Genomic DNA, 21,796 nt, shown 5'->3' with positions numbered 1-21,796 from the left:
GTTTTATTGTGAAACTTTTTGTGCTGTCATTTTATATATATATATACAGTAATGTTAATATATGTATGTATGTTTATATATATATTATACACACACACACAAACGCACACACACACACTATGATTTATATACTGTATGATTCTTCACTAAACAATGATGTTTTCTAAACATACAGTTTTTGGTAGAATTCACAATTATTTGAATATAATGCGCTGTAAGATGATTGCATGCTGTGTTGTGTTCCTGTGGTCATGTGCATTAAGGATTCTCCTCTGCTGATTCTAGATGCTCTATTATAAGTGTCTGACCCCGTCCGGCCCCCGGGGACTCGCTGCATTCGTCTCTTTCATGCGGTTGCATACTCCTCTCAATCGCCGCCGGAGGAAATATGATGCAGCACAGCCGGACTCCCATGATCCTTTAGTTCTGTCTAAGAGAGGTCGACACACTTTAACTGCACTTCTCTGTCTGCATCGGTGTGCAGAAGAGAACTATAGTGTACTGCGCAGTCTGTTTATAACAGTGCACAAGTCTAACCACAGCATACTACACTAACATCAATATCTCATCATGCTGAGAGTTTAAATCTGTTTAAATCTAAGTGGTGTCCAGAAATAAATGTCGGATTTTATTTGTATTTAATTCAATTATGCAAATTGTGTAGAAGATATCTGACCTTTTGACAATAAGTATAGTATATACAATGAAACATAAAACATGAGAATATATACAGTACAGACCAAAAGTTTGGACACACCTTCTCATTCAAAAAGTTTTCTTTATTTTCATGACTATTAAAATTGTAGTGAAAAGTGTGAAGTATGAAAAGTGTCCAAACTTTTGGTCTGTACTGTATATATATATAAAAACCTTAAAACCCCTCATGTCAGTCTACATAAGCAAAATATACATACGTAAAAAAATATACATATATGACATAAATAATATATAAAAATATACTAATATTAAAAACATATATATTTAGTTATTTATATAAATTCTCCTGTTTTATATGTACAACAAACAATAATGTATTTTAAAATAAAATGTATAAACATAATGACAAATAATATATATATATATATATATATACTGTAAATATAATAATATATAAATAAAAAATTATAACTTATTTTAAAGCATGTTATATATATATATATATATATATAAAAAAACATAATTTATTAAATTACATAATTAATACATACATGAATCATAAATATGCTTATTTTTAAGCTTACATCTTTTATATATGCATAATGTATATATATATGTATGTATGTAAATATATATAAACTGATATTTTCTACTGACACACTACAGTAAAAAGATAGAAATAAGTGACTTAAAACCATCTTTAGCTGCTGAAAATTCTTTTTTTCTACTGTTTTCTACTGGTTTTGGCCTCAACTCTCTCTATATATCCCTAAGCCTATATATTTTCTCTCTCTTCCCTTGTTATCCTCTCATGTTTCCTGCTCTTCCTCCTCACACACGTTTCCTGATCAGAGTTTCTCATCTCACTCCGCTGTCTGTCATTTACAGTCTAAGACCATCTGTGCCCCGCGGTCCATTAAGAACAAGAAGCTTCACCTGACAATCAAAACTGCACGAGGGATTCATTCTGAATGTGATTTAATATGTTGTACATGCTTTAATGAAGTGATTTCTCCTGCAGTGTTTCTGTTGAGGGAGGAATCATGTGCTCCTCTTAACAATCAGCCGCTCCCAATCATTCAGGAGTCGAGTGGGATTTAAGAAAAAAGATGACAATCAGCAATCAGACACACAAACTCAAGATCACACTGAAATATGAGCGCAGTAAATCTGCAAAACTGAGTTTGAACATGATTTTCAATGTCATGCACACTACTGTAACATTTACTAAAAAAGAGGATGCACTTTAAATAAAGTCTGATTTCTTAACATTAGTTGATGCATTAACTTAAATCAACTAATGAGCACTTGTTAATGTCATTAATGTTTGTTAATCAAAAATACAGCTGATTATTACTTTAATGCACCATTATTATTAACTAAAACTAAAACCATCAAAACTGAAATTTCAGACAGTTCCAGCATTTTATTTTTTACCGCTGTTAAACAGGCTTACTGTAAATTAATATAATGTAAGTTTATTAAATTTGCATCTTTCATATTAATTAATAATAATAATAATTAAGAAACTTAATCATTTAATCACATTAAGTAATAATGGTCATATTGTTCATCCTATTTTTTAAATAATAAAATAAAATAAAGTGAAATATGATTTTGTTCATATCACCCTTCCCTACTTTGTGTAATTATTTTTTCTTTTATATTTTGCAACCTCGTATAAAACATTTTAAATCATTTTTTAAATTTAATTTGGTTCTATGGCTCAATAAACAAAATAAAATAAATACGTAAATAAAATGAAACCATTATAAAAAGAAATAATGATAGCATAAGAAGAATCAATGTTTTAGATAACAAATTAATTTAATAAAATATCTTATATGCTTTTAAGAGTTAAACAGGAATGTGGTGTTTGATCTGATCTGGAAGGAGATTATTGTTGATGAAAGTGTGTGATGTTCTGTGTTTTATTCTCTTACATGAGTGTTTTATGAATCTGTTCGATGCTGTCCTCTAGTTCCTCTTGCTGGTCGGGGACAAAGCGATACTCAGACACATAACCTGGTGTGTGTTTGTATGGGTCGTAATCTCCGAGCTCAGCTGTACAAAACGACAAAAAGAGACACAACGGCATATAACATGAAATTATTAAATAAATAATTAAGTAACGTTAGGCTTGAGAAAGCCAACTTACTGATATTCTATTTAAACTTATTATTATTCTTCTGAGACTAAATTTCTGACCGCTACTCCTCCTAGAGCTTTAACTCTACAGACTCCAAAGTCGGCCCAGCTCTTCAGACTAATCTGACTCGAGTTGCTCTATCTTTTCTAACTGATCGGATTTATGGTTTTCATAAAAATTATGATTAAAAATCATAAAAATCCCATAGACTTCCATTGAAAAGTCTCTGCTTACCTGAACATTCCGTCAAACTCCAACTGTCAAAAATTCAAATCCAAACAAACTGAAGCCCATTCGACTCAATCAGACTTTCCTTCTATGTATTATTACTAACCCATTCAAACTCATTCAGATTCATAGATTCATATCTATCTATCTATCTATCTATCTATCTATCTATCTATCTATCTATCTATCTATCTATCTATCTATCTATCTATCTATCTATCAACACTCTAGCGACTATCTAAACCATCCTAGAACCACCCAGGGTATCCTAGCAACCACATAGCAACACCTTAAAAACCACCCTGTGTACCCTAGCAACCGCAATGCAACATCCTAGCAACCACTCCGAGTACCCTAGCAATCACCGCAACACCTTTGCAACCACTCCGGGTAGCCTAGCAACCGCATAGCAACACCCTAGCAACCATCCTGGGTACCCTAGCAACCGTATAGCAACACCTCAGCAACCACTCTAGGTACCCTAGCAACTGCATAGCAACACCCTAGCAACCACTCTGGCGTACCCTAGCAACCGCATAGCAACACCCTAGCAACCACTGCAGGGTACCCTAGCAACCGCATAGCAACACCCTAGCAACCATCCCGGGTACCCTAGCAACTGCATAGCAAAACCTTAGCAACCCCCGGTATCTATCAATCTCTGACAGACTGTATTACCTTAAAACTTTATGCTTTTAAAACTTATTTAAATTTTTTACTATTTTAGACTGAAACCGTCAAACTTAAAACTTTTTAAACTTTTTTAAATCTTCAAACTTTTTAAAACTTTCTTGTTTTTTTTTCAAACTTTCAAATTGTCTTGACAAACTTTTTTATCTAGTTAAACTATATAATACAATAACTATACAATTAAAAAAATTAAACTATATAATAAATCAATTTAAATTACAAAAATATAATTAGAATTAAATTATGAAATAAATGAAATCGGACAAACAAATAAATGAATCAACTTAATGAAATTATAAAATAAATAAAAATATAAAATTAAAGAATAAAAAAAATTAAATTATAAAAATTAATAAATTAAATGAAATTATACAAATTAAATTAAAAATAAATAAAATGAAATTACAAAACAATTAAATAATGAAATAAATAAAACTATAAAATCTAAAATAAAAAAAGTATAATAAAATTACATGATGAAACATGAATAAGTAAATTAAAATAAATACAAATGTATAAATGATATCATTTAAAAAAATCATTAAAAATAAAATGCTCAAATTATAAAAAATATTTATTTAAAATTCAAATGTGTAAAATTGCAACTATCACAACATAACATTTTACTCTAATATTACATAAAAATATAAATCATGAAATTATTTATTTTAATAATCTTAGAGAGGATCTTATAAAACAAGCTGGGAATCCTGTAGCTCATTTGCGGACACGATTTCTGTAAAAAAAAAACTAGACTGAAATGACATTTGCTGTATTCAGTTCCCTGCAACGTTTGTGTATTTGTACGTACACTGAATAGCAAGCGCTCCCAGCTGTGCGCTGATGTTTAACGGACAGGGAAGCCTCCCCTGCAGGACGTCCTGCTTCACCTGCAGGAAGAACTCATATCTGACAGAAGACAGTACAGAGCATCATATTAATGCATCTCTAATATCACTGTAGTGCTTATTGATGCTCACGATAGACAGAAAACACACCTTGTAATTTCTTCTTTTAGTTTGCAAGGATCTTCAGCATAGAATTTGACCCCAAAGTAGAGCGTGAACGGAGGTCCAGCTGGAAAGAAGAAAACAACTCTCAAACACATTGATCTATCTTCTAGATAAAGTCCAGAAAATAGATAAAGAAAATTAATTTACTGGTAACGCTAAACCCAATTCAAGCAAAAAATTAATTAATTAAACCAAATAAAAAATAAAACGACACACTCACAGCCAATCAGAACATGATTTTTAAAATAGAGCTTTTAGACCAATGAGTTTGCGGAGTGGGCGTGGCTACACAGTATGAAAGGACCAATGGCAACCAGGAGACTGTAATATTACAATTTTCACACATTAACATTAATTGATTAATTGTTTGACATTTTATCCGGTCAAGCCTTGTTAGGACAAATTATAAAAGTAAATGAATAAAAATGATGAAAATAAATAAAAAATAAAATAATAATAAAACATTTTAAAAAAAATAAAATGTCTAAATAATTTTTTTTAAATATGTAAATAAAATGAAATTATACAAATAAAAAATAAAATTATAAAATTAAATGAATAAACATGAAAAAAATTAACAAAATAAAGTTATAAAATAATTGAAATGATAAAATAAAATGAAATTATAAAAATACAATCTATTAAACAAAATTATATAATAAAATGAAAATATAAAAATATATAAATATTACACAATAAATAAATGCATAAAATGAAATGTAAAGTAATTAAACAAAATGAAACTATAAACACAAATGAATAAACATGAAAAAAATAAATTAACACAAAATAGTGAACTTATACAAATACATAATCTATTAAACAAAATGACATAATAAAATTAAAATTTAAAAATTCTGTATATTATAAATAAATGCATAAAATAAAACTATAAAATAAAAGGAAATTATAAAAATAAACAAATAAATAAAATAAAATAATAAATAAAATGAAAGTGTAAAATATAAACAAAAAATTGTCTTAAAAACCAACCTGAAAAAGTAAGTAATAAGACTGTTAATCTTGCCTTTAAAAAATCGTGATATGCAGTAGTATGTCATCCTGCTTCGGTTTGGAAAGTTGCATGTAAACAATTATTTCCAACCAGTTTGAGCTCCTCAAGTCAGATTAGGAAACATTGCCAGTGTTACTCCGATTACATGCACTTATAATTAATTATCATTTATAATTCTAAAACTTATAAATAATCAAAGCAAAAACAAAAATTACAGATAATTATAAGCAGTTGCACAAAACGATTAAATGTAGAATTATGCTCTATGTCTAATAAAATCTAATATAAAGTGACCAATTTACCATTCTTCAAACCTACCACACCTTAACTAGTTAGTCAAAGCTAAAATGCATTAAAAACAACAGGGTTAGAAATATATCTAGAATGCATAATGCATTCATTTCCCAGAGGTTTACTGAATTAAACAAATGCGTTGTAAATTCTTCCCTACATTCACATCTGTAAATATTCATGTGCAACTAAAGACACAAACATAATTGTATCCATTACTACTTATTTAGACAGGCTTAAATGCATAATGACTTCCAAATTATTTTCTGAAATGTAAAGTGAGTTTTATCAGAAGGCCTTTAGAAAATCATTACAGCGCCGATCCATATTTAATCTTCCCAGAAAATGAAGGACAATCATTAGGTCAAAGTGTTTCATTCCAGACCGTCTCAGATCTCTGAGCAGTATTTTAATAGAAACCAGTGCATACTTACTTGTTATCAAATCTTTATGCTCAGCGAGTGTTTTCGAGGGATCGAGCCAGTACTGTAAACATAAGAGAGGAGAATGAAGCTCAAATGAAGCACTGTGAGTGTTAATGCTTTAGTTTTAGGCTTGGAGCTGCTGAGATGTTCAGTCATGCAAGTACTGGTATAATATGAGGCCTAATTAAAGCGGCCTCTCGAACAGACTCGTTAAAATTGAGAGTCACTGTAGTCTCCATCAATAAAACATGAAGCTGCAGCACGTCCGAGCATGTCATGTGGAGCTCAGCTTGTCATTCATCAGCAGATCCTCATGAAAAGATTCCTCAGGTTTTAAATGAACGCTGTATTTGTGAGATTTGATGCAATGATGTGTATTCGAGGAAGCACTGGTTGGTTCTTCAGCTCTTGTGTGAGTCTTAAATACTAATGTGTGAACCTCATGATGCTAGAATAATCCTGTCATAAAAACACAACTTACTGTATAATTAACAACGAACTTCAGGGAATTTGTCACATTTTGAACGAATCAATCAAAAGTAGGTCAGTAGCCTTCTCAATAAATAAAGACATAAATACTAGTGCTGTCAAATGATTAATCGCGATTAATCGTATATAAATAAAAATAAAATAAGCTGTATATGTGTGTGTTATTATAAATAAATATATTTAATATATAGATTTTTTCCCAAAAATATAGACATGCATGTGTATACATAATAAATATAAACAGTGCACATTTTAACACATTTTAACAAAAACTTTTATTATGGATGCGATTAATCGCGATTAATCATTTGACAGCATTAATAAATACATAAACAAGATCTGTGTATCTCTTCATGAGCATTTGACTGTTTCCGCCATGTCATATACACACAGAAACAAATCTTTTTTGTCAAAATAAAAGTTCGGTTTAACTTGAAGAAACTGTGACAGAAATATAGTAGCTTTACAGTAGAAGACTAGACCAAAAGTAACCATAGAATACATATGGCCCCGACTAGAATATAAAATAATAATAAAATAATTATTTTTTAAGGAATTATCACATAAAATATTCTTCCATGTCTTAATTTAATCAGTAAACCTCTGTTTTAAAGCAATACATTTTTGCCCCAAAAATGAAAAGGTTTGTTTAATTTTAATTGTATTAAATTAAAAGATTAATGTTTATGCTATAACACTGAAAAAAAATAGGGCTCTATTGTTGTGATAGGAAAAATAAGATAATTTAAACCATTAAAATAATAATACATAAAATACGCAGTGTAATATTCAGTGTGAATATAACACTACACGCTCCATAATGTGCACACCACCCTAATATGGGTAAAAATGGGAAAAATAATACTTCTCGTTAAATTAAACATTTTTTACGTTTTTCTCCAGTGTTTTACCACCTTTAATATAAACATATACCTCATTGTATACATTCTAGCCTTGTTATACTTATCTTTCAAAACTAAATGTTATGCCCTTAATGTTGTGGCAGTTTTTCCCCATGGTATCAAATATCAATATTTTCCAAGGTATTGTATCAAAATACAAAAACACTGTGAGCAAAATCAAAAGTGATGCTGCCATCAACTATGAGGGCATTTACAGTGATTTTTGACAACAACAGTGATAATTAATATCTCTCTAATGAACACAGCCTGAAGATCTTCCTCATGTTTTCTACTCTTGACAGGTGATATTTCAGTCAAGTCAGGAGGGAATGCTATCTGGTGTCGCCTTGCAGACAAGATTTATATGCCATTTAATGAATGTGCAAATGAGCATGCATGAAAATGTAATACGAGCAAAGAAAATGCGTTAAACTCCCACTGAACCGCATTTACACAGAGAGAAAGCAAACAAACATACGTGCAAACAATAGGAAGTGAGTGAAGGTGTGTGTGCAGACGGGAAGAGGATTAGTGCTGTGCTTTATTCAATTAGAAAACGATAATTGAGTCACTAAGACTCATCTAATATCACATTAGAGCAGCTGCTGTGTTTCACTGAACTGAAGAGCTCAAAAGTCTTCATTTCCAACAACAAGGGAGGATTCATTTTACTACAGTCATGGCAGATGATTTTAAGTTCACTTGGTGAACAATAAAAAAGTCAGAGTTTTAGTGCTTTCAAATGAATAATCGCAATTAATCGCATCCAAAATAAAAGTTTTTGCACACATAATATATGAGTGTGTACTGTGTATATTTATTATGTAGCCTATATATAAATACAAACACATGCATGTAAACATTTAAGAAAAATATGCTATGTTTACATATTCAATATATTTATCTATAATATAAAATATAAATGTATATGCATGTAAATATTTTCTAAATATACACTGTATGTGTGCGTATTTATATATGCATAATAAATAAACACATATTATGTAAACAAAAACATTTATTTTGGATGCGATTATTTATTTTACAGCACTAAATATTTTAATAAATAGAAATAAATAAGAGTTTGATACATTTTTTAAATAAAGTTTAAGCACCAAAAGCAAAGTGAAAGAGCACTACTCATTTGAAGAAATGCGGGTATTCGTATAGAATTTTATGCATTAATTAAATGTATTAAAGGAGTAATATAATATAATTACAGTATTTCCTGTGATCAAGCTATTATGTTGGTGCATGCATTTTTTTTTTACTATTACTTTTAATATTATCAGGCAACACAAACCTGTTTCTTGATTTGAAACAATATCACTCATTAGATTTTATTTTGTCACAGAAAAGTGACTGGAAAAGTGTAAAAAAAAAATCTGCCTTAAAACTTGAATTAAATAAACATTCTACAATTATCATGATAATTATCGATATCAACTGATATGAAAAAAATTATCATGCTTAAATGTTCACCCAGAAATGTAAACAACTAGTTCATAACAAGAAAGCAGCTTGTCCTCCTATGGATGCAGACAGATGTTTTTATTTGAAATGTCTCCATTGAAGGAATTCTCTGCACCTTACAATTAGATGAACCATCTATGAGTCAAGAGCGAGTGTAAAACACACCCACACAACAGAAACCAACACACTACTGTGTAAATCACACCCAGTTTTTATCTCCGGTCTCTTTTTACCGTAATAACCGTTCATAGAGCTGACAGATTTGTGTAAATGTATGTTGTGGCGTGCCTGTCGCCCATTGCATGCTCCGCAATAAATCCAGGCTTTAAGGACAGGCCTGCAAGGCATTCTGGGAAACAGCTCTGTCTTTGGTCGAGCTGGTGAGGTAATGACTGTTATGTTCTTTCACAATGTTGCACTTTGCCTTACCCAAAATTTGGCCCCTGGATAAACTTTACCACCTTTACCTCAGATGTGACCCTAATGCCTTAGCAAACTCTCTTAAAGGGATAGCTCACCCTAAAATGAACCCGGCCTCACGTCATTCCAAACCTGTTTGACTTTCTTTTATCTCCTGAAAAAAAAAAGATATTTTGATGAATGTTGGTAACTGAATAGATTTGGTTCCCATTGGGTTATTTGGACAGAAAGTACAATGGAAGTGAATGGGAACCAAACCTATTAAGTTACCAACATTCTTCAAAATTTTTTTTTTTTGTCCCTAATAAAGCTTTTATGTTGCATCATACAAGGGTGAGTAAATGATGCCAGAATCTAAATTTTTGGGGTGAACATGGGATAAAATCTTCAAGAACTCACCGTTTGATGACTGCGGTCGCAATAGCGAAGCCCAAAATACTCTGTTTCGGCGAGGTTCACGTGATTGAACACATAGTCCAGCACTACAGAGCCTTTGGTTGATTTCTGAGGAGAAACGTGAAATATGCATTAGAAATCTCAACGTTAATATACTGTTTTCAGACTGCAAACAACATTCTTCAATTCTTCAATTCAAATTCCTCCAGGGAAAAAGTGCATCTGCTGTTGTCTCTCACATCAGAATCCAGACACAGATTTGTTTAGAGCTGTTTAAACGCTGCTTGATCTGTGCAGATTTCTCTCCTGATTCAGACCAGAACACTTCTTCACTGGAGGAAGTGTTATTATGGATTATAGACTCTGTGTTTGAGTTAAAATCATCTTAATGCTGGATTTGTTTCAGGTTTTGTCTTCTCCAGATGTTCACTGATGGACTGGAGTGCTGTGGATCATTGTGATGTTTTTATCAGACTCTCATTCTGACGGCACCCATTCACTGCAGAGCATCCATTGATGAGACACTGATGCAATGCTACATTTCTACAAACCTGATGAAGAAACAAACTCATCTACATCTTGGATGGCCTGAGGGTGAGGACATTTTCATTTCGGGGTGAACTATTGCTTTAAAGTTACAAGCTTGACTTTACTGCATCTCTCCCAGAAGTGAGAGGAGGGTTTGTGGCTTTGTTCAGATTTAATACAGTGCTTGACGGTTTACTTTCAACCACAAACCACACCTATAATAATTGACCCGTGCACACACTAGTTACAGCATGAAAACAAACCGCTAATGCCATTAAAGCCGAGAATGACTAGGTAAACACAAGTAAAAATAGGTTAGATAAAGAAAACACAATGACTAATCCGTCTGACGATCTTTTCCTCGTTTCTGAATATTGCTCGGTTTGATATTTGTGTCCAGACACGCTGAGGTGACCTTTATCTGACATAAGAGATTATCACTCACAAACACAGCTGTGACGTGAGCTGACACCCTGAGAATGAGTTATAGACTTCACTTTATTAAATACATAAATGCATGAAGATATAAAACTTTAAAAGGAAACGTTTTGTTACAATTAGTGCTGAGCATATAACTGGTAACCTTTTTGGGTTGCCATGAAGTTTTGATGTTGTTGAGAGAAGTCTCTTCTGCGTTAATTGATGAAACATACAGTAAAAACAGTAAAAATTTGAAATTTTATTAGAATTCAAAATAGCTGTTTTCTGTGTGAATCCGTGTTAAAGTGTAATTTATTTCTGTGATGCTCTGCTGTATTTTCAGCATCATTCCTCCAGTCTTCAGTGTCACATGATCTTCAGAAATCAGAATAATATGATGAAGAAACATTTCTGATTATTTCAATGATGAAAACAGTTGCTGCAGCTGAATGTTTTTTATGCAAACTGTGATGAGTTTTATTTTTCAGGATTCTTTAAATAAATAAAATAAATTTATGCATTTAGCAGAAGCTTTTATCCAAAGCGACTTACAGTGCATTCAGACTATCAATTGTTACCTATCACGTGTTCCCGGGGAATCGAACCCCCAACGCTCTACCAGTTGAGCTACAGGAACACAAAAGTTTTGATGAATAAAAAGTTCAAAAGAACAGCATTTTATTTGAAATAGAAATGTTTTGTTACATCCTAAATGTCTCTGCTGTCACTTTTGATCAATTCAATGCAATATTGCAGAATATAAGTATAGTTTTTTTTTTTTACTCATAGTGACCTAATATTTTGAATGGTAGGGCATATCAACATATGTATGCCTTTGATAGCAGCAAATCATCATATTTTCATGATTTCTGAAGATCATGTGACACTGAAGACTGGAGGAATGATGCTGAAAATACAGCGGAGCATCACAGAAATAAATTACACTTTAACACAGATTCACATAGTAAACACCTATTTTAAATTATAATAATATTTCACTGTTTTTTGCATATTTCAATCAATTAAATGCATACTTTAAAAAAAAAATTCTTCCAACCAAAAATATTTAAATGGTAACGTATGGTTTTAAACTAAACCGGTTTGGCATGAGCGTCCCTGTTCTAGTAAATTCATGCAACAAGTATGTTACCACCAATAAAAGTTTTACTATGGTCATAAATCTTCAGTGTTTATGTGACATCTCTGTGGATAGTTGTGCAACTGCAGCTCAGACGTATGACACACGTCAGCTCATATGACACATGGAGGGTGAGAGGAAACCTGAAGGAGCTTCTGTCCACTGGGGGTGTGTGTGTAAGAACACACACACATAAAACACACAAAGGGACGTATGTCATGATCGCTCCTGTTACACGCTGCAGGGTGAAACACAATGAACTTCTCATCTGAAACACTATATACAGCAGCAAACCCACATGACTGAGAAATCACACACAAGATCTCTTCAAAAACCTAGACAGCAATCCCATTAAATAGAGAGCAAGTGGAGAGACCCAAAAGTCTGAATATAAAGATCTCAGTATGATCTCAAACATCTCTCATCAAATGCTCTGAGACTCTATTTTTCTATTTTTATTACAATTATTAAGGAAAATTCGATCAGTCAATCACATTATTTATACAGCACATTTAAAAACAATGTTGGTCACACATTTGCATTCATACACTCAAGAGCCATACAACCAAGCACAAAATAAATAACAAATTAAGTGAAAAAAGATGAGTCTTAAAAGAGATTTAAATACATCAAGAGTGGCACAAGATCTGATGTGAAGAGGTTATCTGTTGCATAAGCGAGGAGCTTGATTTTAACCGAGATTTTGAATAGTTTTACCTTTGTACAGACCTGAATGGATTAGAAGACATATGTAACTGAAGAAGTTCACTAATACAACTGGGTGCCAACCCATTTAAACCCTTAAAAAAATTGACTGGAAATCAACAGAGAGATGCTAATACAGGGAATATATTTCTTAGTCTCAATCCAAAGCTGAGCAGCAGCATTTTGAACCAACTTTAGGCGTGAAAGTAAGGCAGTGTAATAACAGTGAGTTACAACAGTTAAGTCTGGATGTAATAAAAGCATGCATAACTTCCAAACCATCAAAAGACAAAAAAAAAAATGGTTTCAGTTTTGCACCGTTTCTTAATTGAAAGAACACACTTCTAATCATAGTTTATATGCTTGTTACACATTAACTCAGCATCAAAAATAACACCAAGACTCTTTGCTCGATTGTGTACCTTGGATTATAAAGAGGCAGAATTTATATAGATATATAGATGTACTGTAGATATACTGCATGTTTGGATAAACGCGGAGGGCATAACACTTCAGTTTTTGATTCATTCAGGTGCAGAAAGTTGGCTGCCATCCAATTCTTAATATCATTAAAACAACTAAAGGGAGTTTAGAGCCAAATTATCCCCCAACTTTTAAGCAAGGTAAAGCTGAGCGTCATCATCAAAGAGATGATAATATACAATATGTTTCTGACAAATATCAGCCAGCGGAATAGCATACAGAAGTTAAATAAGACTGGACCCAATACAGATCCTTGTGGGACCCCGCATTTCTTTAGAGAAGAAGAAGAATTTCCTAGCTCCACAGAAAAAGTACTCCCAGAAATAAATGAGGAAAACCAATTAAGAGCATTTCCTTGGATCCCTGCCCACAGACTTAAACACTCCAAAATAATATAGTGTACTATAGAGAAACATCTGAGACAACCCGGAAACTTCAACGAATTATAATTGAAAACTCTAAAAGAGTTAAATTTGAGCTATAACATTATCCTCTAAATATTTAGAGGGATGAAGTCAACAAAACTGTTTGTAAAAATTAACCACACAAAAATTTTGCTTTTCAAATTTACTTGAAATAATTGTCATTTAGAAATTGCTAGTGAATTGATTTAAACTGAAATAGTATTTTCTTGTAAAACATGCTGTAATATCTAATTAGTTTTATTTACACTAACAGTATTTAAATGGTTTATTAGGTCAAACGTTAAAACCATGCAATGCATTTTATATCCAAATACAAACGAAGAAGAAAAGAGTCATAATACCTGAACTATTAAATATGTATAAAAAAATTAAAAAAAAAGTCTGGGAGAAATAATGTTGAGAAAACTCACTGAGAATTTGTAAAGAAAATTTGTGGAGAAAAATGTCTATTTAAATAATAAAATAAATAAATAAATATGAGCTTTAAAAATAATCAAAACATGATTGATTATTTAATAATTAATTAATCAAATTTATTTCATAATCAGCAGTCAAACAAAAGAGTAAAACATTTCAATTGCAAATAAGACAGTTTTTATATAAATTTTTTAAGGATATGATTATGTTTCTAATCCAATTCATTGTTGAAAAACATATATAAAGTTTTTATTACAGAGTGTGTGTGTGTATATATATATATATATATATATATATATATATATATATATATATATATATATATATATATATATATTTAATGTATGTTTGAAAAAATCTGCTGTGAAACCCCCCCCCCCAAAAAAAAAAAAAAAAAAAAAAATATATATATTTTTTTTTTTTGGGGGGGGTTTTCACAGCAGATTTTTTCAAACATACATTAAATAATTAAGATAACTGGTTAATAAAAGTAATGTAAAACTCATTAAGCAATAACACTCTACAGGCATGAAGTCAACTTAACTGTTTGAAATATTACATATGTCAACTGTGGTAAATTCATAATTTTGTGCAGTGCAGGTTTGTTAAGGACGTTCTTCTATAAATAGTTTTCACTGTGTGTGGATACTGACGGGAAGAGATCAGCGCTCACAGTTGATGTATGTGTGTTCTCACACTGAAGGAACCCGATGGCGAAATATCTATCAAAGCTGAACACGCAGAGCGAACACAAGTACAGCCTTACCAGGGAAAAACCCCTCATTGTGTGTGACCTCTGATGTCAGCGTCGTAATTCAAGTCCCAGAAGCCCAAAGGGAGGAGAGCTGAACACCACACACCGCAAACACACGGCTGTCTCCAACCATCCTCCTAAAACATGCCCTCTGCATTCCTGCCCTAACTCTCGTCCCGATAAGACTTCTGTGCGGGTCAGGGTGGGAATGTCAAAATAACAGGGAAGAGTGAAATGAATAGATAGGAAATGGGTTTCCTTGTGATGAGAAACACTGCTTGGCACCAGCACTTTTCCCACCGACCGTAGATAAAAACAGGCAAAGCTTTCCTGTGCTGAGAGTGAAACCGTATGCCCACGTCTGTTTATTTCCATCGGATGGAAATGCTGATAACAAAGCTGCAACAGATTAGTGTTCAAATGCATTATCAAGTGTACACTAATAACAGCTTTATTTTGAGTGACAGGTGGACAGTAAAACCTTCACAGCATTTTAAGATGGTATTAGGAAAAGATTTAAAGCCATGCAATGCATTTTAAATCCAAATACAAAGAGAAATCAACTCAATCCGATAATCAGGAGAAAAAAGATGTCCTAATATCTGAAAATTACTTTCATTTTTTTAAACTGTGCCTTACTGTATACTTTCCTTTATATTATTTTTTCATAACATTTTAAGTAATAATATTCACAATCAATTAATATATTAGTATTATTATAATTATTATTGTACATAATATTTATTATTTTATTAATTAATTAAATATATATATATATATATATATATATATATATAATTCATTATTAATAATAATAATTATAATAAGTATAATAATAATAGGTAATTACGGGAATAAGCCATTTATCAACAACATGAAAAATATTATGTGTAATATAAATACATAATGTACTATCATGTGTAATGTAAAATACAATGTAACATGTTAATAATATTCGCAATCAATAAATATATTATTATTATTTTATATAATATGTATTCTATTTTATTAGTGTTTATATATATATTTTATATATAATTTATTATTTTTAATAAAAATAATAATAGGTTATTACAGCTATTTATCTACAGCATGAAAAAATATAATATGTAATATAAATACATAATGTAATATAATTTAATAGAAAAAAATATATAAAATTGTTATACATACTGCATATTTTAAATGTAATATGATTAGTGTGGCCTTCTGAACATAGCCTTTGTTAATAAGTGCAGATAAAAGGAATGTTTCTCTTCAAATTCAAGAGAAAGACAGAATATTTTATATTTTCATGACAATTTGTTAATAATTACAGACTGTGATAAATAAAAAGAGCACAAGCCCATTTAATAAATAAAGATTGATCTGTGCTGAAATAAGACCCTTTGTAAGAGATGAACTACTGCGACTGAGATTGCAAAGATTTGTTTAGTGAAAGCAGAAACACGTGTCTGTAAACAAGAGCTAATCAAACAAAAGCCTGACTGAGGTATTACAAAGAGGATAAAGTAATTAACACAGACCACCTACAAAACACAGGACCTGGAAAAGATGCACAGCATGCTCAAACAAACGCTCTTCTATCATCTCGAATACAGCGAATGCAATTACACTAAAAACAATGTCAATGAATCAATTAGAAAATGTGCTTCATTGACAAAAATGGCAACTGTTGTAAAACATGTGGTTTAAGGTGTGAAGTATGACCAGGATGTGCTCTTCTTCAGATCCCTGTGAGATTCTGGAGGTTTGACCATTTAACTCATCTCTGAAACAATTACCTGCCTTTGACGTGCCCTGCTCTTCCCATCACAACGGGTCACTATTAACGAGACCGGACCATCTGCTGCTCGGGTGCGGCGCTGACCGCTGGTGTGTGTGTGTGTGTGTGTGTGTGTGTGTGCAGCAGATGTTCATTCACTCCCCCAGAGAGCTGAAAGAGCCTAAATGCGTGAATCTGACCAAAACTGTCAGGAACATGACCAGGTCACGAGAGAGAAAAAAGAAGTTACATGTTGCATAAAACATTATTTTCAAAAAAGACAGAATTATTGAGAAAAAATCTTGAGAAAAAAATCTTTCCAGAGACAGAATTATATTTTGCATAAATGAAATGAAGTCATTTTCATGACAATTAAACACATTATTCACAAAATCTTTGAAAAATGAATCCTGAGAGAATTATTTGAGAAAAATTGTTTGACTTTTTTTTTTTTAGAGTAAGAATCTTTCTCTTCGAGAAAATATATTTAGCAAAAATAAAAGTCTTTATCATGACAATTATACAAATTAAACCTCAATTTCTCAAAAAAATTTAAAAATAAAATAAAATAAAAATAAAAAATTTGGAGAAAGATTGAGAAAATCTTTGGAGACGAATGTGGAGGACATGCTTTGAGAGGATATTTCTCTTAAATCTTAAGAGAAAGATAGAAATTATATTGTGCATAAAGAAAATAAGGCTTTTTCATGACAATTAAACACATTAGCTCCAAAATTCTTAATGGAAAAAATGGTAACACTTTACTTTTATGCAAAATGCATTATAAAAGTAGTTTTAATGCATTAATTATGTCTTGTAATGCACTGTACAATCTCATGAATAATTGTAACCATAATTAATACATTATAACACATTCATTGGTTCCTACGGCTCAGTGGTAGAGCATTGCATTAGCAGCAAAAAAGGTTGTGGTTTTGATTCCCAAGGAACACATGTTAGGTAAAAAAAAATGTATAGCCTGAATGCACTGTAAGGCGCTTTGGATAAAAGCGTTTGCTAAATGCATTAATTTAAATGTCATTCATTGTTACACTATGCATTTTAAACTTTATATAAAAGATATAAGGTATAACAGGTAGGTTAAAAATGCAGGATGCTCTAGGAAAGCCTCTACTTGGTAAAAGGCATGCTACATACTACTATAATTACAAATCAGTATTTACATTGTACTCCACGAATACTGCCAAAAAACAATGCAATCATGTTCAAAATCCATGAACACAAGGAAAAACTGCATGCAACAACTTACAAAAACTCCAACAATGACTAGAGGAAACGCATGCATCCTACGACTGACGAAATCACACACAAATAAACCCACAAACACTGATAACATGTGCTTTGAGCTCCAAACCAAACACATTAACCAAAGCTGAAAGAGGGAACGAAACTAAACGTGACTCGAACATGAAGCGTGAAAAACTAAAAACATCATACTAGTTTACTTGAGAAAAAACCACTGGGATTTCATCTCTGACACAGAGTACATTTAGAAACAATGGAGATTTCTGCAGGGCTTTCATACTTTTCAGATTTTTAGTCTGGAGAAAGACCACAGTAATTTATGGAAGCTCGTTTCTGCAACTCAATAAAATAATTAAATTAAATAAAAAAATTTAATTGTGACTTTTTATTTCCCAATTTTGACATCTTTCTTGCAACTGCAAGTTTATATCTTTTAATTCGGAAAAAAAAAAGTTATAATTCATAATAAGTTTATGCAATTCTGGATTTTTTTACCCCCACATTTCTGGCTTTTTTTCTCGCAACTCAGATTTTTTTTCTCGCTTGAATTGCTAAATAAATAAATAAAAAATTAAAATGAAAACTATAAAAAAATAAAAAATTCGTAATGCAAATAATGCAGGAAAAATATATATGATTTAAATGCTAATACATTATGGTGGATTTAATTAAAAATAAATATATAGAAATTATCCTGAGAACGAATCAGAATAAGAAGAATGACAGTCATCTCACATCTCTCCTACAGAATTACACAAAACATCTTGAAAATGTCTAAGATCTGTCAAGATCCCAAAATCTGCAAATCTAAAGTCAGAGATCTCATGTGAACTCAAACATTTCTCATCAAATGATCTAAACTGCTAAATACATTCAGGATTTAGAGAGAACTGCAGGAATACTGGATTTGAGAATATGATTCGGTTTACAGATCAAGAAACTTTTTTGGCAACCAAAGCCCAGAAACCACGTCTCTGTGGAGTGCTACGCTTTGGGAAAGTTTGTGTGTGGCAGACAGAGTTAAAATTAGACTCCAGCATCAGTAAGAACTGATATGCATGAGGCTTGTTGAAATACACGCGAGACTGTCGCTGGAAATTTTAGCTTGTTGTTGAACACTTGCCTTCGACAACGGAAGAAACTTACCAGGCCATTATAAAGACCGAAGCCTCGAACAAAACTGATGCAGGTCGTTTTTAAGCGTGACATGATTCAGAATAAATGGAGTTTCTGGAAAAACTCTTATCAAAGGCTAAACATTTAAATAAGGCACAAAAGAACGACAAACCAGCCTGATTATTTTCGTCTGTCTTCTATAATTCAAAGCTTCTTCCAAATGGACCACTGATGTAAATTTGATGAGCACCTCAATAGGCTCAATCAGTCGAATAATTAGCTTTCTGATTGCAGACGGCGGTTCATTTGAGGACATTTCTGCCATCTGCGCACAGAAAGAATGCATCTAAAAATACAAAGTGATCAGTGTTGACTCTGTGTTTGACAGGAGAGATTACGACCCTCACCGTGACTGAAGAAAGTCGCTGATGCAGAGATTATTCTCATGTTCTTTCTCGCTCCTTCAAATGCCTGTTAAACCCTCTGACACCAGCTGACACACAAACACTCCTGACAGACAATCCACAGATGGATTTTGCATGTCTGCACCATTTTTGAACAACATCAGTAGAAGTTTGAGGGATTTAGGTGGATTTATATATGTTAAGATGTGTTAAATGGCATTGAAATGAGAACACTTGCAGCTGGTAACTGAAAGCACAAATTATATTAATAAGATATCCAGAATTGAAAAATATCCAGAAATCTCAAACAGTTCCAATGTCAAAGATCATGGGTTTGATTTCCAAAGAATGCATGAATTGATCCAATCACGTTTTGAGTTTGAGTTTGGGGCGGGACTATCTGTTTGATCCACCAATTCCAGTAGGCGCAGTCCACCAACAACTAATGCTTTATTGGCTCCATCAACATCATATTTATGGAAGAAATTTACATAGCATTTTCTATATTCCATGGTGACTTTCTGCAAACCATGCAACTTTAAAATTATAGCAAAATATAATATAGTTTGCTATAGTTTATATCTACATTCTAACTTAATACTTTATATTATCTCTCTCTCTCTCTATGTGTATGTATGTATATATATTTTATTTATTAATTTTTTTTATAAAATTTTAGCAATATATGTCGGATTCTACTTTAAATATAATTAGTTTTTTAGGAATTCTTTAAATACAATAAGTATTTGCTTTATGCAAAGTGAACCATGTCTGGTTTTGATCACTGAACAACAATTTGGAAATCAGGTTGCATTGGGATCCCTGAATATCTGAAATTGAACCATATAGGGCCTTATAAGTGAAGATACCGAAAGAAAAGTTTGTTAAGAACCAAAATCTAAAAGGATATTAATATATCTTTAATATTTCTTGAGTTACAGTCATGCAAACTTTGGGGGGAAAAACAAACATAAAAAGGGCTTCTTTTCTATTTTACATTTTTTTTTATTTTGAACGGTCACCATTGTCACATAATGCAACAAAGATAGCCAAAGTCAACAGATTTAAAGAGTCAACAGATAAAGCTACGAATCTCCGTCTAAAAATAACATGATGATTCTTTCTCAAGTCATTTTTAGCCTTGGCTCTGAAAATGTAACAAAATAGTGGCTTACTCAGTAAATATATATCTGTGATCTTTAACTTTTTGGCGTTCACTATTTATGTTTGTTTTGCTTATATAAGAAAATAAATAAGAAAAAAAAAAATAAAAAAATATGAGACTGCGGAGTTTCTGAAATTTGGTTGATTTGACAGAATTAAACATATACATACATGGAAAAGACTTGTAAAAGTATATTTTGGATATGTACACCAACCAAATATAGTACAATTATATGCCCTTTTTAATTGTATAAATTACAAAACAAAATAAAACCGTCCTACATTTAATGAATACCTACAATTAATGTATATAAAATATTAAACAAGCCCATTCCTCAGGTTTATGATTGATTGTTTAAACTATTAAGAGCAACCTTATGATAATTAAGTGTGAAAATTTTTTTTTTATAGCAGGTTTGAGAGAAGTACCTGAGGTGAGGTTTCTCAGAGGAATGCTGTATGACAGGCTCACTGGCCAATAAATATCATATTACTCTCTTGTGTATTCACTGAGCAAAAAGAATCATAGGCAATGCTTTGGGTTTGTTTTGAATGCTTACTATGGTGATGGCATTGTATTCTTGATAAGTATTCTAGGTATTCATGATATAAGCCACCACTTTCATCAAACTAATAAAAACTAATTTTACAGTTGGTTGACTGAAAGTTACAGTAGCTGTGTAGCATATTCAGAGTGAACTCCTTTCTTAAATGGCACAAATCATCATATCAGAATGATTTCTGAAAATCATGTGACTGAAGACTGGAGGAATGATGCTGAAAATACAGCGGAGCATCACAGAAATAAATTACACTTTAACACAGATTTGCATAGAGAACACTTATTTTAAAATGTAATAATATTTCGAATTTTTACTGCATTTTTGATCAAATAATGCATCGTTGGTGAGCAATGAGAAACTTCTTTTAAAAACATTAAGACATTTTACTGACCCCAAGCTGACTGGTGTAAAAACTACAGACTAACCCAAATCTTAAAAGCAAGTTTAATGCTTTTTTAAATTACTATTATTAATATATATTTATTTAATGGATATTTTTT

At 31.6% G+C, this 21,796-nt stretch overlaps 1 protein-coding gene across 2 annotated transcripts in view; it reads right to left on the bottom strand.

Annotated features, from left to right (window-relative positions):
- The window catches only part of epb41l4a (erythrocyte membrane protein band 4.1 like 4A), a 47,167-nt gene that overhangs the window by 21,558 nt on the left and 3,813 nt on the right, over positions 1-21,796 (bottom strand). For both annotated transcript variants that reach the window (XM_059539065.1, XM_059539066.1), the window contains exons 2-6: positions 10,152-10,256; positions 6,478-6,529; positions 4,723-4,801; positions 4,536-4,633; positions 2,601-2,721 (exon numbers count right to left, since the gene is read on the bottom strand). In XM_059539065.1, the coding sequence (XP_059395048.1) occupies positions 2,601-2,721; positions 4,536-4,633; positions 4,723-4,801; positions 6,478-6,529; positions 10,152-10,256 (455 nt within the window). The remainder of the gene's footprint in view (positions 1-2,600; positions 2,722-4,535; positions 4,634-4,722; positions 4,802-6,477; positions 6,530-10,151; positions 10,257-21,796) is intronic.

Source organism: Carassius carassius, chromosome 45 (assembly GCF_963082965.1).
Source record: "Carassius carassius chromosome 45, fCarCar2.1, whole genome shotgun sequence".
In the NCBI taxonomy this organism is placed as follows: domain Eukaryota; kingdom Metazoa; phylum Chordata; class Actinopteri; order Cypriniformes; family Cyprinidae; genus Carassius; species Carassius carassius.
Note: the sequence above shows the minus strand (reverse complement) of the source record. Positions and strands in the feature narration are given on the sequence as shown.